We start from the raw sequence: 20,740 nt of genomic DNA on the forward strand, positions 1-20,740 counted from the left end.
AATGAATACAAAATAATCCTAGTGATGTTTTCACTAGTGTGTAATCATCTAATATGTATATAAAAAATGTCTTTACCCTAAAATGGGCCCTTTATATTTACATCAGGAGCAGGTCCTCTCTACAGAGGCCGCCATGTTTTTTACAGTAGCTCAGACTTGACGAGTTTTTATGACAACTGAAGGCTACCACAGGTTCTCTTTCATTTTTGGAAGGGGAGAGTGACCTCAGCACTAGGTATCACTAAATCCTACACACTGAACCATTAAAAGCCTGTCAGAACCATAGTCAGAACCCAAGGGTCGCCTGAGGCAAGAAAACATGGCTGGAAATACTTTGCCCTGTGGAGGTCAGCTGCAGGGGTTTTATTCCAATATCCACCATCAGGTTGCTCAAAGAGAAACATAGAAATCACATCACAAAACATCACGCACTGCAGAACACTGCAGTCAATCCCCCTCTGGATCAGGACGAAAGATCCCAACCAGGCCACAAGATGTTAGAGACACACTCCCAGGCCTGATCAGCCTGTGGCGGGCCTGCGTTAGAAGAGGGTGTCTTGTTATTGGCAACTGAACTAAGGTGGAAGACCTTCAAACATATACAAGGGATCTTCATCATCTTAAATGACAGTTTGGTCTTGAATGTGTTGTTTCACAACCCAGCTCAAGAATGAACAAAGTAAGGAAGACCACACATGAGTTTGAACTAAAGGTAAGTTTATTTTAAAGGATTAGAAAAATAATTATGTAAAAATGAGATTACAACCAAAACAATAAATGGTGTGGGAGTCATGGGGAAGAGAGACACAGACTGAATGCCACCAGCTTGTGTAATATATAGTCAGACCAGATGAGCTAAATCTACCTGACTGCAGCTGAAGTAAGTTAAATAATAAACTTTCATAACTTTTGTAAAACACAAAAGTACCCCCCCCCCCCCCCCCCCCCCCGAGTGTTCTATACAATAAATGAATGACTTCGTGTTTGTGATTATCACTGTACAAAGATGTAATAAATGCACTTTCTGTCAAACAGTATTTAACTGTGTTGTAAGAGTGACTCAGCAAGGTTTCGCACCTAAAAATGAACTGTACTACTTTAAGCTGAGAGGTGGTTCTATTCTGTCGTAAATTGGGAGGGCCTATGTGGGAATAAGAATACGAGTAACGAGAATGAGAAAAAGAATAACTTTATTCACATAGCACCTATCAAAACAGCCTTTACAAAGTGCTTAACAAAAGCACATGACATTAAGCACATTAAATATCATGATACAGCATTACCACCACCAGAGGCCATCACTGAGGCCTTTGGCTCCACCCTGTCATTAGTGCTCAGTCTATTTCTGTCCTGTTTTGTTTAAATTACTTTCTATTCTCCTCTTTTTTCTTTTTTCGACAGACACGTAGGGTCCTTGTGCCCCTGAAAAGGTGCTATATAAATTCCAGTTATTATTATTTATTATTATTAATTAAAAACTGTTAAAAGTAGTGGTAAAAGAAACTGATAAATAAAAAAAATATACAAGCAATAGCTAAAAACAATTATGCAAAAGCAAAATGCCACTATGAGTCTATCATAAATAAATGAGTCATTTCTTTTCAGAAACATGAAGTTTCCTCCTTTAAGACCCCTCTCAGCTGTAACATAGCTTCAGCTGTGATTCACTTCGCCAAAAGACTTCTCTTCAATGAGGCACAAACAGGCAAAACCCCCAAGGTCAGCACAGTCGGTGCAACAAGTTTCCAGCAGCATGCAAAGTCAGTTTGCATTTGTTTGCATATACTTACATAAAATACTTCAAGGGAAATAATTCATGTGAGCATTCTATTTGATTGGGTGTCCACAATTTAAAGGCACATTTCAAAATTTAAAAGGAAAACATTTGGAACAACCTGGCAGATCTTTGAGAGGCAATCATGAAAGTTTATTCCAAACTTTACAAATAAACAAGGAATAATTTTTAATGGTTCACATGAGCCCTTATTTGTGGTTAATATACCATTTACTAACACTCTATTATAAGCCATAAATAACAACTTTTGGGTTGCCAGGTTTTGTAAGATCATCTTCAACGTTTGTCTTTATATATTCTACTGAGATCTCTCTAAGGGACTGTTGACCATCTTCTGGAAGAGGGCTGCAGAACATCTGGATAAAAATGTATTTATAAACAGCTCAGTGAGAAAACACATCTATAGACTTGACTGATTATTGCAGAATCCCCTTTAAAACGCTTTATTGACTTGAATAGATTTATTATACTGTATAAATAAGGTTGTCCTTTATCAGTACTCTTGGTTATATCCTTTGTTGATGAATAATATGTATAACTGCAGGCTTGTTGCCATGGAGGGGATCTCCCTGATGAATGCAAGTGTCACCCTGGAGGAGGTTTTTCCCAGATGTTGTTGTTATTAATTGTAAATCATATCTGTGGTAAAGCTTCAATAAACGATATACTAACAAGGAATGAAGCCAATAATCAAACCTGATGAAATCTTTGTAAACCGTGTATTTCTCATAAGAGTGTGACACTGCTCTTACAGAACCAAACATCTACATACACTCCCACAGTCGCAACAGTGACGTATGGCCGAGGATTCCAATGATTGGTCAAAGAAGCTGTCCAATCAGTGGCCAGAGGTAGATGTTTCAGTGTTATGAATGAAACAACCACAGACCCATAGTAATAGGACACCATCAACTTTGCAGCTAAACTGCCAGTTAACAACACACAACATTCGACTGCATTGAAAGCCCAGCGTTTTACTGTGGGTGTGGTTGGATCCAGTCAAATGTCTTGTTTTTAAGGACTTCCCCTAGGAGGGCAGAGGAGTATTTATAGTCTGTGGTTGTAATTCTGCTGAGAATCACCAACACCAACAGCATCTATAGAAACCACACTGCACTTCAAAATAAAAGCAACAAACTCTTTTCATTTTCTCTGCCCACATAAGAGCTATAACGCTCTTCAGTCTCACTTTACGGTAAAATGAGGTTAAATACAACACTTACTGCAAATGACAGTTGAACTATTTTATATATACACTTTACAATCAACTAATACTTAGTTATATACCGAAATACTGCCTGGACCCGGGGTTTATTTATTTGTTTATTTATCCATTTGTTTGTGGTGATTTGATATTTACGTAAATATAAACATGTGTTTATTTTTGTTTGCATTTTTAAACAAATATATTTTCACCGAATGTCTGCAGAAACCTTCCATAGTTAGGTTACAGTCATCACAGGACGAATTACCACCTATACAACACCCAACAACAATTACCAACAATTTGCCACTGACCTGACCCTTACTGTGTAAAAGGAGGTATGGAAAGTAAGGGTTTGTTTTGTTTGTTGATCTTTTCAAAATGTAAGTTAATTATTTATGTATTGACTTTTGTATTTTGCAAAGCGGAAGGGGGTTATGTAACAGAGACAATGGACAAAAATGTCAATTGTATGTAGTTGTACCTGCCCACATAATAAAAAACAGTTTCCAACAAAAAGAAAAGAAAATATAAGAGGAACACAAACATCAGCAGAATAAAGCTTTATGGTCGAATACAAAGTCAATAAAAACCAAACATTCAACCTAAACTTAATCAAGATATCATTTTGTTACAAAAAAAAAGAAACATTCCTGCAGCTGAACGAGTCTTGCTCAAAGCGAAAACAGAAACAACGCGATGTGCAAAATCAATGTGGTTTGCCTGTAATGCAATCAAACTGAAACTTCCTCACTGACGCCTGATGTTTACAGAGCGAGCCACCGGTCAGCTTTTATTTTGGTGAAAGGCGTATCCCAAACACTCCCTGTGTGTTTGAGTGGTCCAACCAGGGCGGATGGAAAAGAGCATATGCAGTTATGTCACAGTGCAATTTAGTGACTGAACTGGGAGCAGATCGCGGTGGGTTTTGAATGACCATTGTGTTGTAAGGGCTTTGAATGGAGCCGTCTAAATGGCGTGTGTTATTGTCTATTATTGATAATCATCGTTCAGAGAGCTGATTGCAGGATTATCCACAAAGACCCGGCGTTTACTTCGCTGCTCGGCGCGTAGCAGTTCTATACATATACAGTTATTATTCTCCGTGTCTTGCGTAATTGTCAGCATCGTCTGAGAATAGCAACTAAACCCAGCACTCTGCTCTAATCATCAGCCACGATGAAGGTCGACCAGACGGAGGCAGCAGCTGATGAGAGAGACCACGCGGCTCTGAAACCTCTGGATCTCAAAGGGATCGCCGAGAAGACCGGGAATGCGGAGCCGCAGAGACCCACGTGGAGCAGCCGCCTGGAGTTCATCTTGGCGTCGGTGGGCTACGCGGTGGGGCTGGGCAACGTGTGGAGGTTTCCGTACCTGTGCTACAGCAGCGGCGGCGGTGAGACTCTCAGGCTGCCCCACACACAAGGCTCTCACCTGGGGTGACTGCTGCTGTGCTTTGCATGTGTCAGATGAGGGTGGTGCTGGGATGTGTTCATGTTTAAAATGAAATAGTCTTATTTTTTTCCTTTTTTATTCTGATATATTTCTTTACAATGACCTTTAAGGTTGTAGCATCGAGAATCGTTTCATCGATGCCTCCTCATGAAGAGACACAGTCATTACACAAAGGAACTGCAGAACGGCTGTGGAGAGTACTGAATACATTTCAACGTGTGCTTAATTAAATAACAACAACAATGATTAAAATGTAGTTATTATTATTATTATCTCTCCACTGTTAGTGAGTGCTCAATCATTGTTGGAGCTGATGGATTTCTCTCCACTACATTGTCTCCACTATTCTCTGCCCTGACATTGTATATGTCATGATTTGGTGCTAGATAGATAGATAGATACTTTATTGATCCTGAAGGAAATATATAAAGATATACTGTACAAATATAACAGAATTCTAATATGATTTCTTCAGCATGTGGATGGGCTGCTGCAGCTGAAATAAGTTAAGTATTAGACTTTCATAATACTTGTAAAAAAACACCCAAAGTACCAACCCCCCTCCCCATTGTTCTAAACAATAGAAATGAGTGTCTGTTTGTTCATAATCCCTGTTCAGAGATGTGGTAAATTCACTTTCTGTCAAACAGGATGGAACTGCATTCTAAGAGTGACTCAGCAAGGTTTCACATCTAAAACTATCTAGCTGCCATTAGGCAATGGCCTCAGCATATGACCTTTTTCTTTGCCGTGACATAACAGTCTTCTTTTATTGTTTATTAAGTGGGGATGCACACTAGTAAGCCATCAAGCCATCAATAAAGGAAAGTACTATATAACTGACAAATGGCTGGAAGGGAGTATTCTTCCTGAGTAAAGAGGGTTATGGGGTGTGTTTGGTTTAAGGATGTACAGTAAGTCTACAAAGACAAAGCCAGCTCTGTATACATGACATGACAGGCTATTAAACATTTGTGCTCAAAACCTGGCACCCTCCAAATGAGTTTGTACCGATACGTCACCACACAATACGATCATGTTATTAGTGATTTGTTGCACTTTATTAAATTATGTATTTCCCAATTATAATAACTCAGGGAGTTGTATTCAGGAAGTATTCTTTATTTAGACAATGACACAGCATTTATGACACCTTATCCATCTCAACCAGGCAACAGACAGCTACCTATCAGCTGGTTTCTTCTCCTCTTCTGATTCAGGGGCCTTCTTGATCCCGTACTTCACCATGGTGCTCCTGTGTGGCATCCCTCTGCTCTTCCTGGAGTTTGCTATTGGACAGTACACCCGTTTAGGACCAGTGCATGCTCTCAACAAGATTTGTCCCTTGTTCAAAGGTGAGTTACTCTCCAGACAAAAGGCTCTCACGTGAGTAGGGTTGGGGTTTCTTCATTGACGCAGAGAATATTTTTGTTAGGTAATGTGCCATGTGCTGAAATGCAGCGGCTTTCAAGTTCCTGTGTCTTGTTCCACAATAATTACAGCAAATTGTACTCTTGATTATGGATCTAACAGACATCTGTTGATGCACTTGAACACATCATGAGTCATAGTAACTGGGGTTACAGCCTTGTCCAAGAGGATTTAGTCCACGGGTTGTCCCTCTTGATCCACAAACCCCTCAAGGCTTTCTCTCTGAAGCTCTGTTGATGACTTTTCATTTTCATGCGCTGGTGATGCCTGTGAGGTCTTCGGCATTGCACAGTGAATTTCCTGTGAAACCACTGCCCCTTACTTTAATGGATACACCACTCCTCCAGCAGTTCTGAATTCTTACCCTGATGTATGCACCCTGACTCCAACGACACACTGTTGGTCTAAAGGCGGTTTCTGCTATGTCTTCTTGGAACCTGTGTTGCTTTCCCAGTTCCACCCTCAGCTGCCCTGTCACGTGCTGTTCCAAGAAGGCCTGCTTAGGTCTCTTCAGTGTGACTCTGGTCGTTGATGGTCTGAGAAGCTTAATTTGGTTAATGGTGTGGCAGAAAAACTCAGCGATTAGCTTCAGCCCTTGGTTGTGGCCCTCGTAATAGTGACCCTCTCTGACAGGTGCTAAGAAAGTGCTCCAGAGTTCCTCTTTCAACCTTACCCCATCACTACCACAATTCGGATCATTATAGCTCATGGTCCATCACCGAGCCCATCTGGCCTGCACATAGCTCGTCTACCCCAGCTCTCACTTCCTTCTGGACCAGGTCTTCTCTTTGCTCTTGGTTCTATTGTAGTGGAATGTTGCCCAGACCTCCCTCACCAGCTGCCACTGATCACAACAGTTCTTTGTGATTTGTGTTCCTGGATCCAACCAAGGAACTAGACTCTATTATTTTCACATTGTGAGACAGGTATTCTTTTTTCACTGCTTTCCTAGGGCTCACTTCTTTAATTAAAAGAAGAAAATATTCAATGTATGCGTGTTCGATGTTCGAGATCCAATGTTTTAAGGGTCAAATATTGAACCCTGGTGAAGGCATGTTTTTCAGTCTGTAATCAAATCTGCATTTTCTGTGTGATAAATTAATTGTTTTCACATGTTGATGGATGAGAACTTGTTTAGCAAAATTTACAATCAGTGCCTTTTTTGACCTCTTTTTTTAAAAGCACATTAAAAGCATTTTAAATTCACAAAAAAAGAGATAATCAAATAATTCAAACATGAACCGATATTATACCAAAATCCAATAATCAAATGCTGTACAATTGAATGATAATTAATGGATCTGTTGGTGAATGTGGGTGTGCTCTTACAGTCGACAGTAGTTGTTTCATCAAATTGCAAACATTAGTTAAATTGTTGTTCAGCACAATGGGTGGTTTGTGCAAAGGCGTACCATGCACATGAAAAAAATAATCTCACATATCTAGTGGTAAATAATCAAATTGAAAATCAAACATGTGAGTGAACAAGGATGTGTAGACTCTAGGACTAAGAGAGCACCGACAGTCACTTTGCAGCTCATCAAATGGACCACTGTCAAAATCAAACAAGAGCCCAGCCATCAACAATCAGTGCTTGTGGGTGTGAATTGAAAATGCTGTTTCTCATGTTCTAACTCAAGATTTTTCTCCATAGTTTTCTTATCTCCTTAAAGACAGAGATTATCTACCCGGTCAAAACGTTTGGGTCCTTCACTTGATTTATCGCTCATTTCTTCCTGGTTATTGCACTGTGCTAAACAAGGGCCAAAAGCAGGTAGTTGTTTTCTGTATGTTCTTCTTGAATAATTTCCCTGTGCAACCCAAGTGCAGTTTACTGTGATGTACCTGTGATCAGTGATTAAGATGCCCACAAATATCTATGACAAATCAACATATATGCTCATGTTTCATTTACTGCTTTAGACTTAATCATATATGGATGTATTATTTCAACTGGTTACATGAATTAGGTAGGAATTATCTCAGTGAGGCATGACCCCGACAAAAGCAAAGAATTCAAGACTAAACCACCCCCTCCACACCTTTCCTTCCCACTTCCACACTTTCGCATGGAGGGTCCTGACCACCCAAACAAACTCTTACTCTGAAACTACTCAAACTTGGCGAGACATTTAATACCTTCATACAGATGTCAATAAAGGTTACATTGTATTAATGTATCAGATAAATCCTCTTCTGGTCTGAAAATGGAAGATATGTTTATTTGATAGTAAAGTGTTGTACATTTAGGGAAAAAAATCATAAGAAGATGTTTACAGAAAGGCAAAGCTTTGGTTTGATTTAGGAGTAACTGTGGTTACAAACTGTGATGACAGTTCCAGTTTCCACTGTACGGAGGGAAGTACACCCTGAGTTTGGAAACAAACCAAGTAACACACTGATAGGGTGGGAGTTGTAGGGTCCAGATTGAGAAAGGCCCGATAGCTCCAACTGAATGACACCATTTTAACATGATCTGCTTTGTTTTTGATTTCAGCAGAGTGATATATGCTTTGGCAGTTTGAAATGAGCTATCATTACACCACCCGTAGGGTGTCTGGTTTAACAGTGGAGCGACCATGTAAGCTAGATGAGTAGAGTGAAGGCAAACAGGCCATAACAAAGGAGGGAGCGCTTCACATGGACTATACCCAGTGGGTTTAGCTGATCCTGGAGCTCAGAGGGGCTTCCTTTACCTCTGTCATTATGTAGACACAGAGCTGTTGTTCAGCCGACCTTTCCTTCCATTTTACCAAATAATGACATTGGATCTAGTGGAGCATGGCATTCCAGCCTTTCCACAACATAACAAAATGTATTTGGCAGGCAAAGTTTTTATATACCTCTGAAAAACAGCAGAGAGACCTTTGCTTCAGGGATGGAGCTGTTGTTGCCGTCACTGGTAAAATGGATGTCATTAGCTGTCAAACGTCACAGATTGCACAGATAGAAAGAAAAAGAAAGGATAACATTTAAGATCAGGAACAGCAATATCAGTTATGAAAATATGCTTCTTTGCTTTCTTGATGGAAGTGAGATGAGAAGTTTGATGCCTCGCTGATGTACGTGTATATACGCTCAACATGTAGCTGGAACCAGCAGCCAGTTAGGTTAGCTTAACACAAAGACTGGAAACATATGGGTTATGGAGACTTCAAGAAAATTCCTCATCCCAGCCAAGAAATAGTCCCGTCCATGTCCCCATTTAACAGGTTGTTGTTTTTTTCATTAACAATCACAAATTGCATTATTGCCACATCAGTTGATCAGAATGCAGACAAACATAATATAACAGAATTGTATGTGTGGATACAATTGTAACTGCGTATAGGTTTGTTTTGAGGTAACTGTTGTTTGTAGCAACACTCCTGTTTTTAGTGCTTTATAGTTCAAGTGTGTTGATTTAACAGTCTGAGGATATGTGCTATTCCTGAGTCAAGATGTCTTACACATAAAACTGCATGGTGCCTTGGGGAGCAACATTAGACTCGTTGTGTACGTTAACAACAACAACAGATTTAAAATATACAGGCACTTTACATTGTGCAAGAGACCAATTCAAATATCAGTGAAAACAAAGGCGTGTCGGTCAGTGCAGTAACTGCTGCCTTTTTCTGCAGAGCTACAACCTTATGCTCACAAAATAAGGGCTTGCAGGCCCTGCTTGATCTTCTGCTCGCTCTTATTTATTCAACTTATAATCAAATCATGAGGTCAAACGAACGTCTGACTTCAACATGATTTGTGCCTTCAGGTACATTTTCAGCGCAATGGTTGTGAAAAAACCTCCCATTTTCCCACACTGCTAAGCAAATTAGCTTACTGGCTGTAAGCTCCAGCTACATGATTACTACGAGAGAGGGGTGACATTTTTTTAATCAACTAGTTAGCAGTTCTTTTCTTGTCCTAGAAATTAGAGTTTATATAGAATAAGCACATGGTGTCAAATATATTCTCCCGTATACTTCTAATGTAGCAGTCCTGTTCCTAATGAAGCTGCACCTGCTCTCGATGCCGATGCCTATTGAATACACACATGGCAGCCAGAATGAAGACACACACACCCCAACCTGAAACCTGACACACAGCTCAGAAGGTGCTAAAAGACTGAATAATTGAATCTGTCTGAACTTTGATCTCATCTTTGCTCACTATAGCCAAGAGCCTGTTTTATTCACCAGCCAAATGTCACCGTGGAATTTGTAATCCATGGCTGCTGGAATCCCTTTTAACATTGGCTCAGTTTGCTTGACTTCATCTTAGCCGCCACATCCCAGACACTGGCTCTTCTCTGTCATCAATCTTTATGTGGAGACTAGATTATACCCATCCTTTTAATCATGGGCCCAAATCATTGACAACTCACTACAATGAGAGCAGTTTTACAATATATATATAAGTTGAAGAGGTCAAGTGTCCAATTTTTCCCCCTACAGTTTTCAGACTTGACTTGTCCAGAGTCGTCTCTCACTTTGTGTGTCCCCCCCCCGCTGCATATCACTCAACAGGTGTTGGTCTGGCCACAGTGGTTCTCTCCTTTGTGTACTCCACGTACTACAATGTGCTCATGAGCTGGGCTCTTTACTATCTCTTCAACTCGTTCGGAGCGACGCTTCCCTGGGTGTCTTGCAACAACACTTGGAATGTCGTGGGGAACTGTTCCAGTGGTTTCCAAGGCAACGCCACCCACCTCCAGTCTGCCAGTCAACAGTTCTTTGAGTGAGAAACTTAAGTCTTTACAGTATTTATAGCACTTAAGCTGTTTAAAAAAAAAGTCCCACACTTACTGCGGGCAGCCCTCACAAAAGAACAAAATTTCTTAGTGGCCCTAAAAACTGAATCAGATTCCCGTTATTGTGTGATGTTGGTTTTTAACAAACACAGAATTTAATTCCAAAGTTTTAGTTTTTTTGTCCCGATTTCTGTTTTTATTTTTCTCTGTGTTTGGCTAAGCAACAAAAACGCGACATCACGAATACAAGTCAAGGTTTAGCTAAGTGTGAATCAAAATAAAATAAAAATTGTTGCAGGATCATGTGCTTATTTCATTAGGCATGTGTCATACAGATATCTGATCAAAGGTCTCCCACACAGTCCTGATGAACCACATTAGCTTTGTTTTTTGGTATAAACAATAATATCACCCAATCATTTTGTCATTTCATCATGAGTGCTTGATAGATTGATCATAGCTATATGGACTGAATCACTTAATCGTTAATTTTACATTCTCACTCTTCTTTTTTTACTTTTCCAGTCACAAGCTTCTGCAGAAAACCGATGGCATTGAAGAAGTTGGTGGCATTCGCTGGGAACTCTTTGGCTATCTTGTGTTGGCCTGGGTCATTGTGTACTTGTGCATATTTAAAGGAGTCAAATCCACTGGCAAGGTCAGAATTATGCTGCTTTCCAGCAAATGTTTATACGTTATGGTGGTTATTGTTTTTGTGGGTTAGGGTCCTCCTTCGCTGTTGCAAACTATCGCAACCTCACCTTCCAAGGCAAACCCACACATTCACGTGTTCGGCTTCTCATTGTTTGTTTTGTGTCACACAGGTTGTGTATTTCACTGCTATATTTCCATACTTCATTCTGTTCGCCCTGCTCATCAATAACCTGCAGCTTCCTGGGGCCAAAAATGGTATCCTGTTCTTCATCACACCTGTCTGGAGCAGACTCTTTGAAGTGAAGGTGAGAGTGTGTTAATGTATAAATAAGTCAATGAAAATGGTGGTGAATTCTTAGGACATTGGTTACACATTGCCTTCAACTTTTAGATGAAGTCTGAAGTCTTTGTTGTGAGATGAGAGGACTTTCGTATGCTCAAGGTTCAGAAGCAACTCAAGCAAGAACTGCAAGAGAAAAAAGAGAAAAGGGTCATTTCAGGACAAGTACAAAATTTTTTTGATCTTTCTCAGCACAATTCAAGTCAATCGGTGGAAAATTTGATTTTGAATATTTTAGGGAAAATTGCCAAAGTAAAATATTAAAATCAGTGCAGAGGGTTGAAATGTCCCAGATAGTCTGGTCTGACTACAGCTGGGAGTCTCTTGACTCCTTAGCACCACAAGAATGGGAACACTGAATACTTACTGCATTGAGAATAGTTCAACACACCAGAACACACTTTACATGTAAATCTTAATTTGAGATCTGAGGTGGGTCTCTGTAACAATGAATATACTATACTTAACAAATCTGTTACATTGCTCAATGAAGGCTGGGGCACTTTAAAACTAGATTAAAGTAGAATGACAATGTCATATAACTTGGCCAAGGCCCAACAGTCCTCTTAAATTCAACGATCAATTCATTTGCAGGAAATTAGTCCCCCTAATGTGCCTGATTTTTTATTCAAGAGCCATGAATTATTCAGTGGACAATCTGTAGAAAACATAAAATCAATCAATCAGTCAATAAATAAATATGGCCCTATATCTCCCAAAGTTAAAAAAAGTTAATTTCTTGATCTGGTTCCACATCAAAATATTGTATGGGTTCTTCCCTGACCCATACTGCATCCTTCCACCAAGTTCCGCAGTAATCTGTCTAGTACTTTTTGTGTAATCTTGCTAACACACAAACCAACAAACGAACAGGGGTGAAAACCAAACCTCCTCGGCGGGGAAAGTTAATTCTCCTGCGTCTCCATCATAGGTTTGGGTTAATGCAGCTGCCCAGGTGTTTAACTCATTGGGAATAGCTTTTGGGTCCATGATTTCGATGGCTAGTTACAACAAGTTCAACAACAACATTCTCAGGTAAGGACTGAACATTTTGTTTTAGTCTATCCCATCCTCCAGAGAATTGACCTGAATAGATAATGTAAACAGCTATCTTGATGTAATGGCTGCTTGGTTTCCTGAAATGTTATTTTTCTGGTTTCCTGGAAACTGGATTGAAATTGCTTATTTTGTCATCCCTCTTCCCAGGGATGCTCTGATCGTGTCAGTTACCAACTCATTCACTAGTATTCTGGCTGGGCTTGTGATCTTCTCAGCCATTGGATACATGGCTCATATACACAACCTCCCAGTGGACAACATAGCCACAGGAGGTAAGCATCAAGCCTGGAATGATAATTGATAATAAAGCTTTGTTTTATAGTAAGTATTTAAACCATAGCACCATAGCATGGGGTATATGTGGAATACATACTGTACATTCCAAGATGTTACAGAAACAAAGAACAATGAACATTTTGTATGAATATGATACCAACCTCTAGTGTCAAATACAAGCCCTGGTTTTATTTTTATCCTCTGGGGAGGATTTCTTTCTTGCTTACATTATGTAACTAAACACAGATGTTGGTCTGCACAGAATAAGTATGCAGGTTTCATGAGGACAACATAGTGGCAATTTCTTAAAAAAAACAATCTGGCAGGTTTTACAGCGAAAACCATGTAAGAGTAGTTATATGATGCGTTCTTCAGCTCCGGAAAATATTTTTTTAATTGTAATAATATAATAAATGTCTGATTCAGAGCCTTCCAAGTTTCTGGGGACTTTCTCTGTCTAGCGCCCTGTAGTATATAGTCCGCAGGAGGAGCCGATGTGAGAACACAGCAGGAGATCCTCCGCAGGATTCAGTGACGCAAAAATTTAAAAAAAGAAAAGAAAACAAATATCAACACATATACAAGCGGTACATGTACATTCTGTTTGTTACACACACAGATGAATTCCCATATTTGAAGCAAAACCCTTTACTCTACAGAGAAGCATTCTTTCTTATTACCCTGAAAATCTGCCTTTATAATAGCAATTAAACCAAGCACTTAGCTTAACCTATGAATTATAGTGAAACAGCTGCAACATGTAAACAACTTTGTGTGTACTGTAAATGCAAATGTAATGTAAATCAGATTTAAAAAAGCTGGCACATGTCTGGTCGGCAGTGAGGGTTCAAGGTTGAAAAAGCTGGACTTCTTTGTGCAACATTAAAAAAAAGGGTTTTGGCTTCTGTAACTGGATGTTTGAACAGCATCTGAACAGGAGCTTTGTCAGTTCAGTAATGCATTATTAAATACTGAGACATCATGTGTTCAGCCCCTGGCTCAGATCAGAATCCAGTTAAGTGCTGAAAACACTGCCTCTGTCCGTTAGAATCCCAGCCAAATGATGACTTGCTTGTGGTCTGATCTGATCCTCTCTGTTTTTTAATTCTCCTCCAGAATGATTCTAAATGAGCATACAGACATGGTTGGCCAATCAACAATGACTGCATTTTCTTACTGTACTTTTCTGAATGCATCTTCTTTCCTCTTGCAGCAGTAGCTCAGTATCATTTCAGAGTTTCACCTTTTTTACACCAAAATCAGCAGGTATACGCTAGTTTGGCTAAGAAAGGTGATGGACTCCTTTATCATTGCTAGAACAGACATTTGCCTTTCTGTTTTTTTAACACAGACGTAATGTCAACATCACAAACTCACCCACAGCTGAGTTGCTCATCTCACCTAGCTGTCTTGCCAAAACAAAGCGTTCACGTTTCTAACTGCCGATCGGAGCCGGTTAAACCTGACTCATTTGACTCAGGACTGAACGCCAAAGTGAATTCCCAGTGAAAAGGAGCTTTAGTGATCACTGCTGATTTCTTGCTGCCATCTCCTGCCAGTTCTCCGGCATGTGGGTGAAAGATTAGAGGGTTAGTTAATGAATTAGCCAAAGATCAGTTCATTAAAGGTAATTACAAGAAATAGCTTATTTTGAGTCATGCAACCACACAGCAGCAACGTCACTGTAGTCGGTTGCTGAACCCTTTGTCTGTCTCTGTCACAATGAGAATGCTGCCGTTTTTAAATCCATTTGGAATAAACCTGCTATGTTGATGGGGCTATGATTAAGATCTGCATTAGGATTGTTTTTTTTTCCAAATCCATCAAAGATCAAGGTCACATCATAGGCTCAAATGTATAGCCCAATGCAAACAGTAAAATAAATGGAACCTTCTTGGATTTTTACCAAACGTGTTATGCAGCCTTGGGGAACAGAGATACACATCCATTCATCATCTATATACCAGCTGTCATATGGCAGGAGGCAGGGTTCACCTTGACCAGGTCACCAGTGTATCACATCAACCATCCCAGCTGACATTCTACAGTTAATCCACCTAACCCATGTCTGCATGTATGCAGCACACAACCCACACAGACACGGGTAGAACATGTAAACTCCGGATTGAACCACCTCTGCAGTGGCACCTACTGTGTCACAATACAGCCCCTGAGATGCACATTTCTATTTTCAATTAGCAAAATTGGTGGAAAAACATGGCTGCCATTGACCAAAATATCACATGGCCTCTCAAATCTTAGTCATAGCTCAAGGAGCCTTCGATCAACCCTGATGAAACTCACTGGTGACATGTTGTTTTATCTTTTGAACATACACCCCAAGTTCTCTTCACATCTGATGACGGGGTAATAATGAAGGAACATTGAGTGCACAATGATGAAATAGGTGTGATTGGTTTCACAATGGTCTTTGATATTACACCACACATATGCCTACAAACAAAATATATTACCTTATCAGGTCTCAATCTCATTTTATAGTAGCATAATAAATGTATTATTATTTAGTTCCAATCATTTCATCATTTTGTCAAACAATAACTTTCACCTGTGCTTAATAATGAAAACATTATTAAACATTGTAAAAATGCAGCACACATTGAATATTTAAGACGTTCTGCATGCAGCGTGGGTGGAGTGTTACTGTGCAGCAAAGAAAACATATGATGACATTGAATGAATAATTTATGAGGTTTAAAGTATCATGTTCTCCATCTTCCTCCACTGGCAGCAACACTCATCACCTTTCTTGTTTATTGACCGTAGAGCTCTACAAAATATTGTTTGGCCTGATCACATTCACCTCCCTCGCAATAAACTGGTCTGTATGCCTCCACAAGTTACTGAATAAAATCTAGATGTTTACCATTATGCTACACTGGTATTTCTACACATTTGGCCACGGTAAATGGATCTAGTAGGAGGTCCGACCCATGGCGTGCAGGTTTAGTCACTCTTGACATAATATTAGTGAATGATTAGTTAACTGGCAACAGTCACCTGACACCTGAACCACCTTCCCTCCTCTCTCTCCTGCAGCTTGGTCATTACTTTGCATCATTCGTTGTTGTTAAGTTAGGAGCGATTCCTGGGCTCACTTCAGTTTGTTTGAGCTGCTCCTTGGATAGGATGCAAGCAGACATAGAAAAATCCTAGAAAAGTCCAAGGCAACAATTAAAATGCTTTTATAATCATGGCATGGTCATATTAAACTAATTGCGTTGCAATTTAAAGCCTTTTTCAGGGGGTTAGGTCATTGATATCACATTAGTTTAATTCCAGAAATCTGGAATTTATCAATGTTTGTTTTTATGAATTTAGAAAAAAGAGATACCCTTTAGGGATGAAGCCACTGTAGAAGCTACTGTGGATAATAAGACAGATCTTGTTACCTGTTGTTCTGTAGAACTAACAGCCTGTGTGTTATATCATGTTTTTAGGTCCTGGTCTGGTGTTTGTTGTGTACCCTGAGGTCCTCTCAACCATGCCCGTCTCCCAGCTGTGGGCCCCTCTGTTCTTCTTCATGCTGCTGTGTCTGGGTCTCGACAGCCAGGTAAACATGTCTACCTCTCACAGGAGTGTGTACCAAAGGGGGAGGACGAAGCAGAACGCTGGAGCCCTGCACACTTATGTGTCAATAAACCTGAGATCAAGGAGATTTTGTTTCTCACTGGTTTCATTTTGTCAAGAGGAAAGTACACATGAGGAATCTTCTCAAAACTGTTGTTCCTTTACCAAACTAATGAAGGCAAAACAATTACAGAAGACATCTTCCCCAACTGTGCACATTCATGCTCGCATTTCTTTGTGAAATAAGAACGTTTTTTTTGTTAAACCGAACCAGCGCAGTTAATATTTTGACACATAGTTTTATGCTTGGTAACACAAATTAGATTTTATATTTGCTCTTTCAAACTGATTATTTTCACATGATACAAATAAATAAAATATGGAATAAAATATAATAACATAATAATAAAATATGAATTCAATGTTACAATGTAACACATCAAATATTATATAATGCAGATCTCTGACAATAGGGGTCGTATTTGAAAAAAGATAAGAAATGTGATCCATGTAGTCCATTTGGTCAGTTTAATATCCACCATAATAAACCTTTAAGGAGAAATGGGCCTGGGCTCTTATGGGTTCAACCCAAGCCTTTCACTCAGACCTTTGCTAATAACTGTAGCCCCAACCAAAATGCTAGAATGGCTAAAAGTGAGAAATAAAAACAAAACCAGTTCTACACATGCAATAGAATTACAGTTATAAAGTCTGGAAATGTTTTGTGTTCTCTGCAGTTTGCCACAGTTGAGGTCAGTGTGGCGTTTCTAAAAGACCAGTTTGGACCCAAAGTTCTGTCCTATCTGAAAAGAGAAGAGCTGATAACCCTGGGTGTGTGTCTCACTGGCTTCATCTTGGGAATTCCTCACATTACAAAGGTACAGTAAGAAACGCCTTCCCTTCACAGCAACATATTAGGTAAAAGACATGGTACATAACAGTTACATAACTTGTTTTGTAATTTATGTCTTTACCTTTTTTGGTCTTCCTCTCCTCCCTTCGTGCACAGGGAGGTATCTATGTGTTTCAGCTGATGGACAACTACACCGCTGTGGTTTCCCTCATATTCTTGGCTTTCTCTGAAGTCATAGCTGTGTGCTGGATCTTTGGTAAGATCCACATATTTCTTGAGTTCAAACCATGGACTGTAGATAAAGATATTTACAGTAGTCTACAGTTCTAACCATGATATCCTGCTTATCTTCTACTTGCTTAGACTTGTAAGCCCCCAGGACTTCCTGAAGCTGGTTTATTTTTAAACGGAATTCTTAACATCTTTGATTTTCAAACCACATAAATACTTTTTTTTTTTTGTGGTTTGCGGTTATTTCGAGTGTGAAATCAGCACTGGTTTCATTACATGTATAAAATCATCACATGTAATTTTCCATCAGGCATCCGACGTGTCTCCATAATGATCAAAAGGATGATTGGAAAAACCCCAAACATCTACTTCCGCGTCTGTTGGCTGCTGCTGTGCCCTGTGTTGGTGATGGTGGGGCTTTGTCTATTCTAAGATAATCAATCTAATTATTGCCCAAGAATGACCAGATTAATCACATTAATAATGAAGATTGTGTATCGAACTTGAATGTTTTTCCCTTTTCTTCTAGTGCATTCTGATCTCCAGCATTGTCCAGTACACTCCTGTTCACTATGGGAAGTACAATTACCCACTGTGGGCTGAATGTTTGGGCTGGTGCATTTCACTGGTGTCTATAGTGTGGATCCCACTCTGTGCCATCCAAGAGATCTGCAGCAACAAAGGCTCAGTTCTTCAGGTGACTACAAGGCACATTACTCAGACTGCTAACATATGCATGCATTACTGTTAAGTAGGTACAATGTTTAGCGTGTTTACCAATCTTATAAATTTAAAGGAGATTATTATACTCAGGTTCATAATCTTAACCTGGGTTATTGACATTTCAGGAACTTCAGGAACAGTGTTTTCTGTGGAGGAGAGGATCTTTGCAGATCTTTTACATACACAAACAAATACATAACATACTAGAGAAGAGGGGAAGTGGAAAAAGCATAATATGTCTCCTTTTAATTTTGATCTGATGTTGGTGGTTGATCTTGATGGGAACATTAATGTCTGTTCCACATTACAAGCACATTTCATGAGCTTGTAAAATCTCATGGTGGTTAAAATAGCTGCCTCTCTATTTTACTGCTTGAACAGACCAGACGTGCTTAAAATTTTGCTTTTCTAAAAATAAAACCTTCTCCAACTCCCAGAGACTGAAAACAGCTGTGACTCCGACAATAGACCTGGACGCTGAGGATCCTTTGCCAGAAAAACAGGCTCTAGACAAGCAGGAGTCTGAAACCTTGTTCACTTCAGGGGTATGAGCAGAGAGGAGGCCAACTCCACCTCTGTGCAACTGCACGTATCAAAACCACTGTCTGTGGTACAGTTCATCTTCTAATGAAGACTGCTGTTTGGTGATGTGTTGGAACTTTGTTTGAGATGCAGTCCTTATGTTCTGCTCATAAAATGATTATGTTATTCTATATGTTCTACCAAAGGATGGGTCTTTACTGTATCTTAGGCCCATTGTAGTGCTTTAATACTTAAACTGCTTATTCTTCTTCTGCAGTTGACTTTTGCACCTTGTACATAGTGTATGACATTTTGTCCATCAACTAAAGGTTAATTTAATTTGGCTTAGGAAGAAGTTGACATGTTCATGACATCTGGACAGTGCAGGTGTTCATTCCAACTAAAGATTAAAATGTTAAGGATTATGTCCTCCACTTTGGTGGATTGAGAGTTATGTATATCCAGTGACATCGTCTGATGAATGTCAGTGAGACAGGTGAACTGGAACCAGTGTATTTTTATCCCTGAGCAGGAAAAGCAGTTTCAGGACCCTGCAAGCGTCTAACCTACAAACTGTGACACCACTTGTTTCAAAGCAGATATAGAAGGGGGCCGCAAACATTAATGCTTCAGCATTTGTGTCCACAAATGTTTTAGCCTGTGGGTTAGATTTTTTTCTCCAGTGCACAATCACTGTGCACATAGTTAAAAAACACACATAAGTAGAAGTGTTCATGTAAAAACAAAAGAACTGTTGCTCGGATGCAAATTTGTTGGATTTCTTCTACTCTCCTCAGGTTGAGAAATGATTTTTATTTTTTTTCAGTGTTTGACATAATTTTTATTACATATTATTATTAAACTTAATCCTGGAGCAAGTAACTCACAAAAAGGATTAGCTGTGCCTTTGATGTTCTGCCATGAAGTTGAACTGAGTTTATGAGGATAGAAAATCTTCATCAGGGCTCACTGTGTCTGGACTCTCTCCAATCACTTGAGCTCCCTATTCTAGTGTGAGACACTTTATCACTGTTTAACTCACACTTCACAACAGGGAAAGGCGTCGAAGAGTTCAGTTTAGTTTAACTGTAACTGATCTTAACTCAAACTTTAACTTTGAGAAGCATTCACCATGTTGAGCTTTGGGGTAAGAAGAAAGACCTCAGAGGAGAAACAGCACAGCCAATTTTAAACGTAAACTTTGCCTTTCACTTATGAGGAATGCAGCAGGAGATTCTCTGTGTCAGATGCGTTTACAACAACAACAGGAAATTCAGGAGATACTCTGGAGAAAGTCCAACTGACTCAGACACTCACATACAGCCTCTCCGGAATCATTTCAGGAGAATATCAGTTCAGAGTTCAGTGCATGTTTGAAAGCAGCTTATGTGTATGTGGTAAAATCACAGTTTTGGATGCGATGATAGTGTTCAGACTTTTCTGACTGATCAAACAAACCATTATGTATTATGCCTCTTATTCCAAAGCACTGAAACTAAGCACTTGTCAACTGTCATGATTCCTTTTCAATACTCTATATTTAATTAGACAACCAAAACCTTTATTTAAAATGCTTCATACTGTATATGTTGTTGAAAGATGCCTTATGTTAAATTGCCATTAAGTGTATTAGTACTTTTTAAAAGTGTAGGGATGATATGGAAGCATTTGTACAACATAACAAGTTACTGCTTAGTTACACCTTTTAATTTCAACAATCAAATGTATATTCATGTTATTTATGTTCATTTGTTTAACTTCTTCAACAAATTGAATCTTGATTTTTCACATCAATGACTGTTTCCTACTGTTATCTTCATATTTCAACTCTGTTGTGATGTGTGACGTTGAATAAAATGCCTTGATTTTTGTAA

The 20,740-nt window shown here is 39.4% G+C and overlaps 1 protein-coding gene across 4 annotated transcripts; it reads left to right on the forward strand.

Annotated features, from left to right (window-relative positions):
• The first annotated feature begins 3,740 nt into the window (after window positions 1-3,740).
• On the forward strand, window positions 3,741-20,740 carry LOC109638041 (sodium- and chloride-dependent GABA transporter 1). 4 transcript variants are annotated; one of them, XM_069523795.1, is made up of 15 exons: window positions 3,868-3,920; window positions 4,174-4,395; window positions 5,675-5,809; window positions 7,540-7,659; window positions 10,394-10,604; window positions 11,143-11,275; window positions 11,442-11,576; window positions 12,543-12,646; window positions 12,818-12,942; window positions 16,408-16,520; window positions 17,275-17,415; window positions 17,547-17,646; window positions 17,932-18,032; window positions 18,151-18,318; window positions 18,782-20,740. In XM_069523795.1, the coding sequence occupies exons 5-15, from the start codon at window positions 10,453-10,455 to the stop codon at window positions 18,893-18,895; spliced, it is 1,386 nt and encodes a 461-aa protein (XP_069379896.1). In that variant the 5' UTR covers window positions 3,868-3,920; window positions 4,174-4,395; window positions 5,675-5,809; window positions 7,540-7,659; window positions 10,394-10,452; the 3' UTR covers window positions 18,896-20,740. The 4 variants fall into 4 exon arrangements, with proteins under 4 accessions (XP_019956376.2, XP_019956377.2, XP_069379896.1 ...); XM_020100817.2 differs by lacking the exon at window positions 7,540-7,659 and having other exon boundaries at window positions 3,741-3,920; XM_020100818.2 differs by lacking the exon at window positions 7,540-7,659 and having other exon boundaries at window positions 3,741-3,920; window positions 11,508-11,576.

The sequence above is a fragment of the Paralichthys olivaceus genome, chromosome 4 (assembly GCF_024713975.1).
Source record: "Paralichthys olivaceus isolate ysfri-2021 chromosome 4, ASM2471397v2, whole genome shotgun sequence".
Taxonomy (NCBI): Eukaryota; Metazoa; Chordata; class Actinopteri; order Pleuronectiformes; family Paralichthyidae; genus Paralichthys; species Paralichthys olivaceus.

What these genes read in the sequence shown, in the direction of transcription:
- LOC109638041 (XM_020100817.2), top strand. Translation starts at nt 3,878, where the DNA reads ATGTCACAGTGCAATTTAGTGACTGAACTGGGAGCAGATCGCG. An exon ending in GATTTGTCCCTTGTTCAAAG is followed by an intron (nt 5,810 to 10,393) that starts GTGAGTTACTCT and finishes ATCACTCAACAG; the next exon opens with GTGTTGGTCTGGCCACAGTG. An exon ending in TGTGCCCTGTGTTGGTGATG is followed by an intron (nt 18,033 to 18,150) that starts GTGGGGCTTTGT and finishes CTTTTCTTCTAG; the next exon opens with TGCATTCTGATCTCCAGCAT.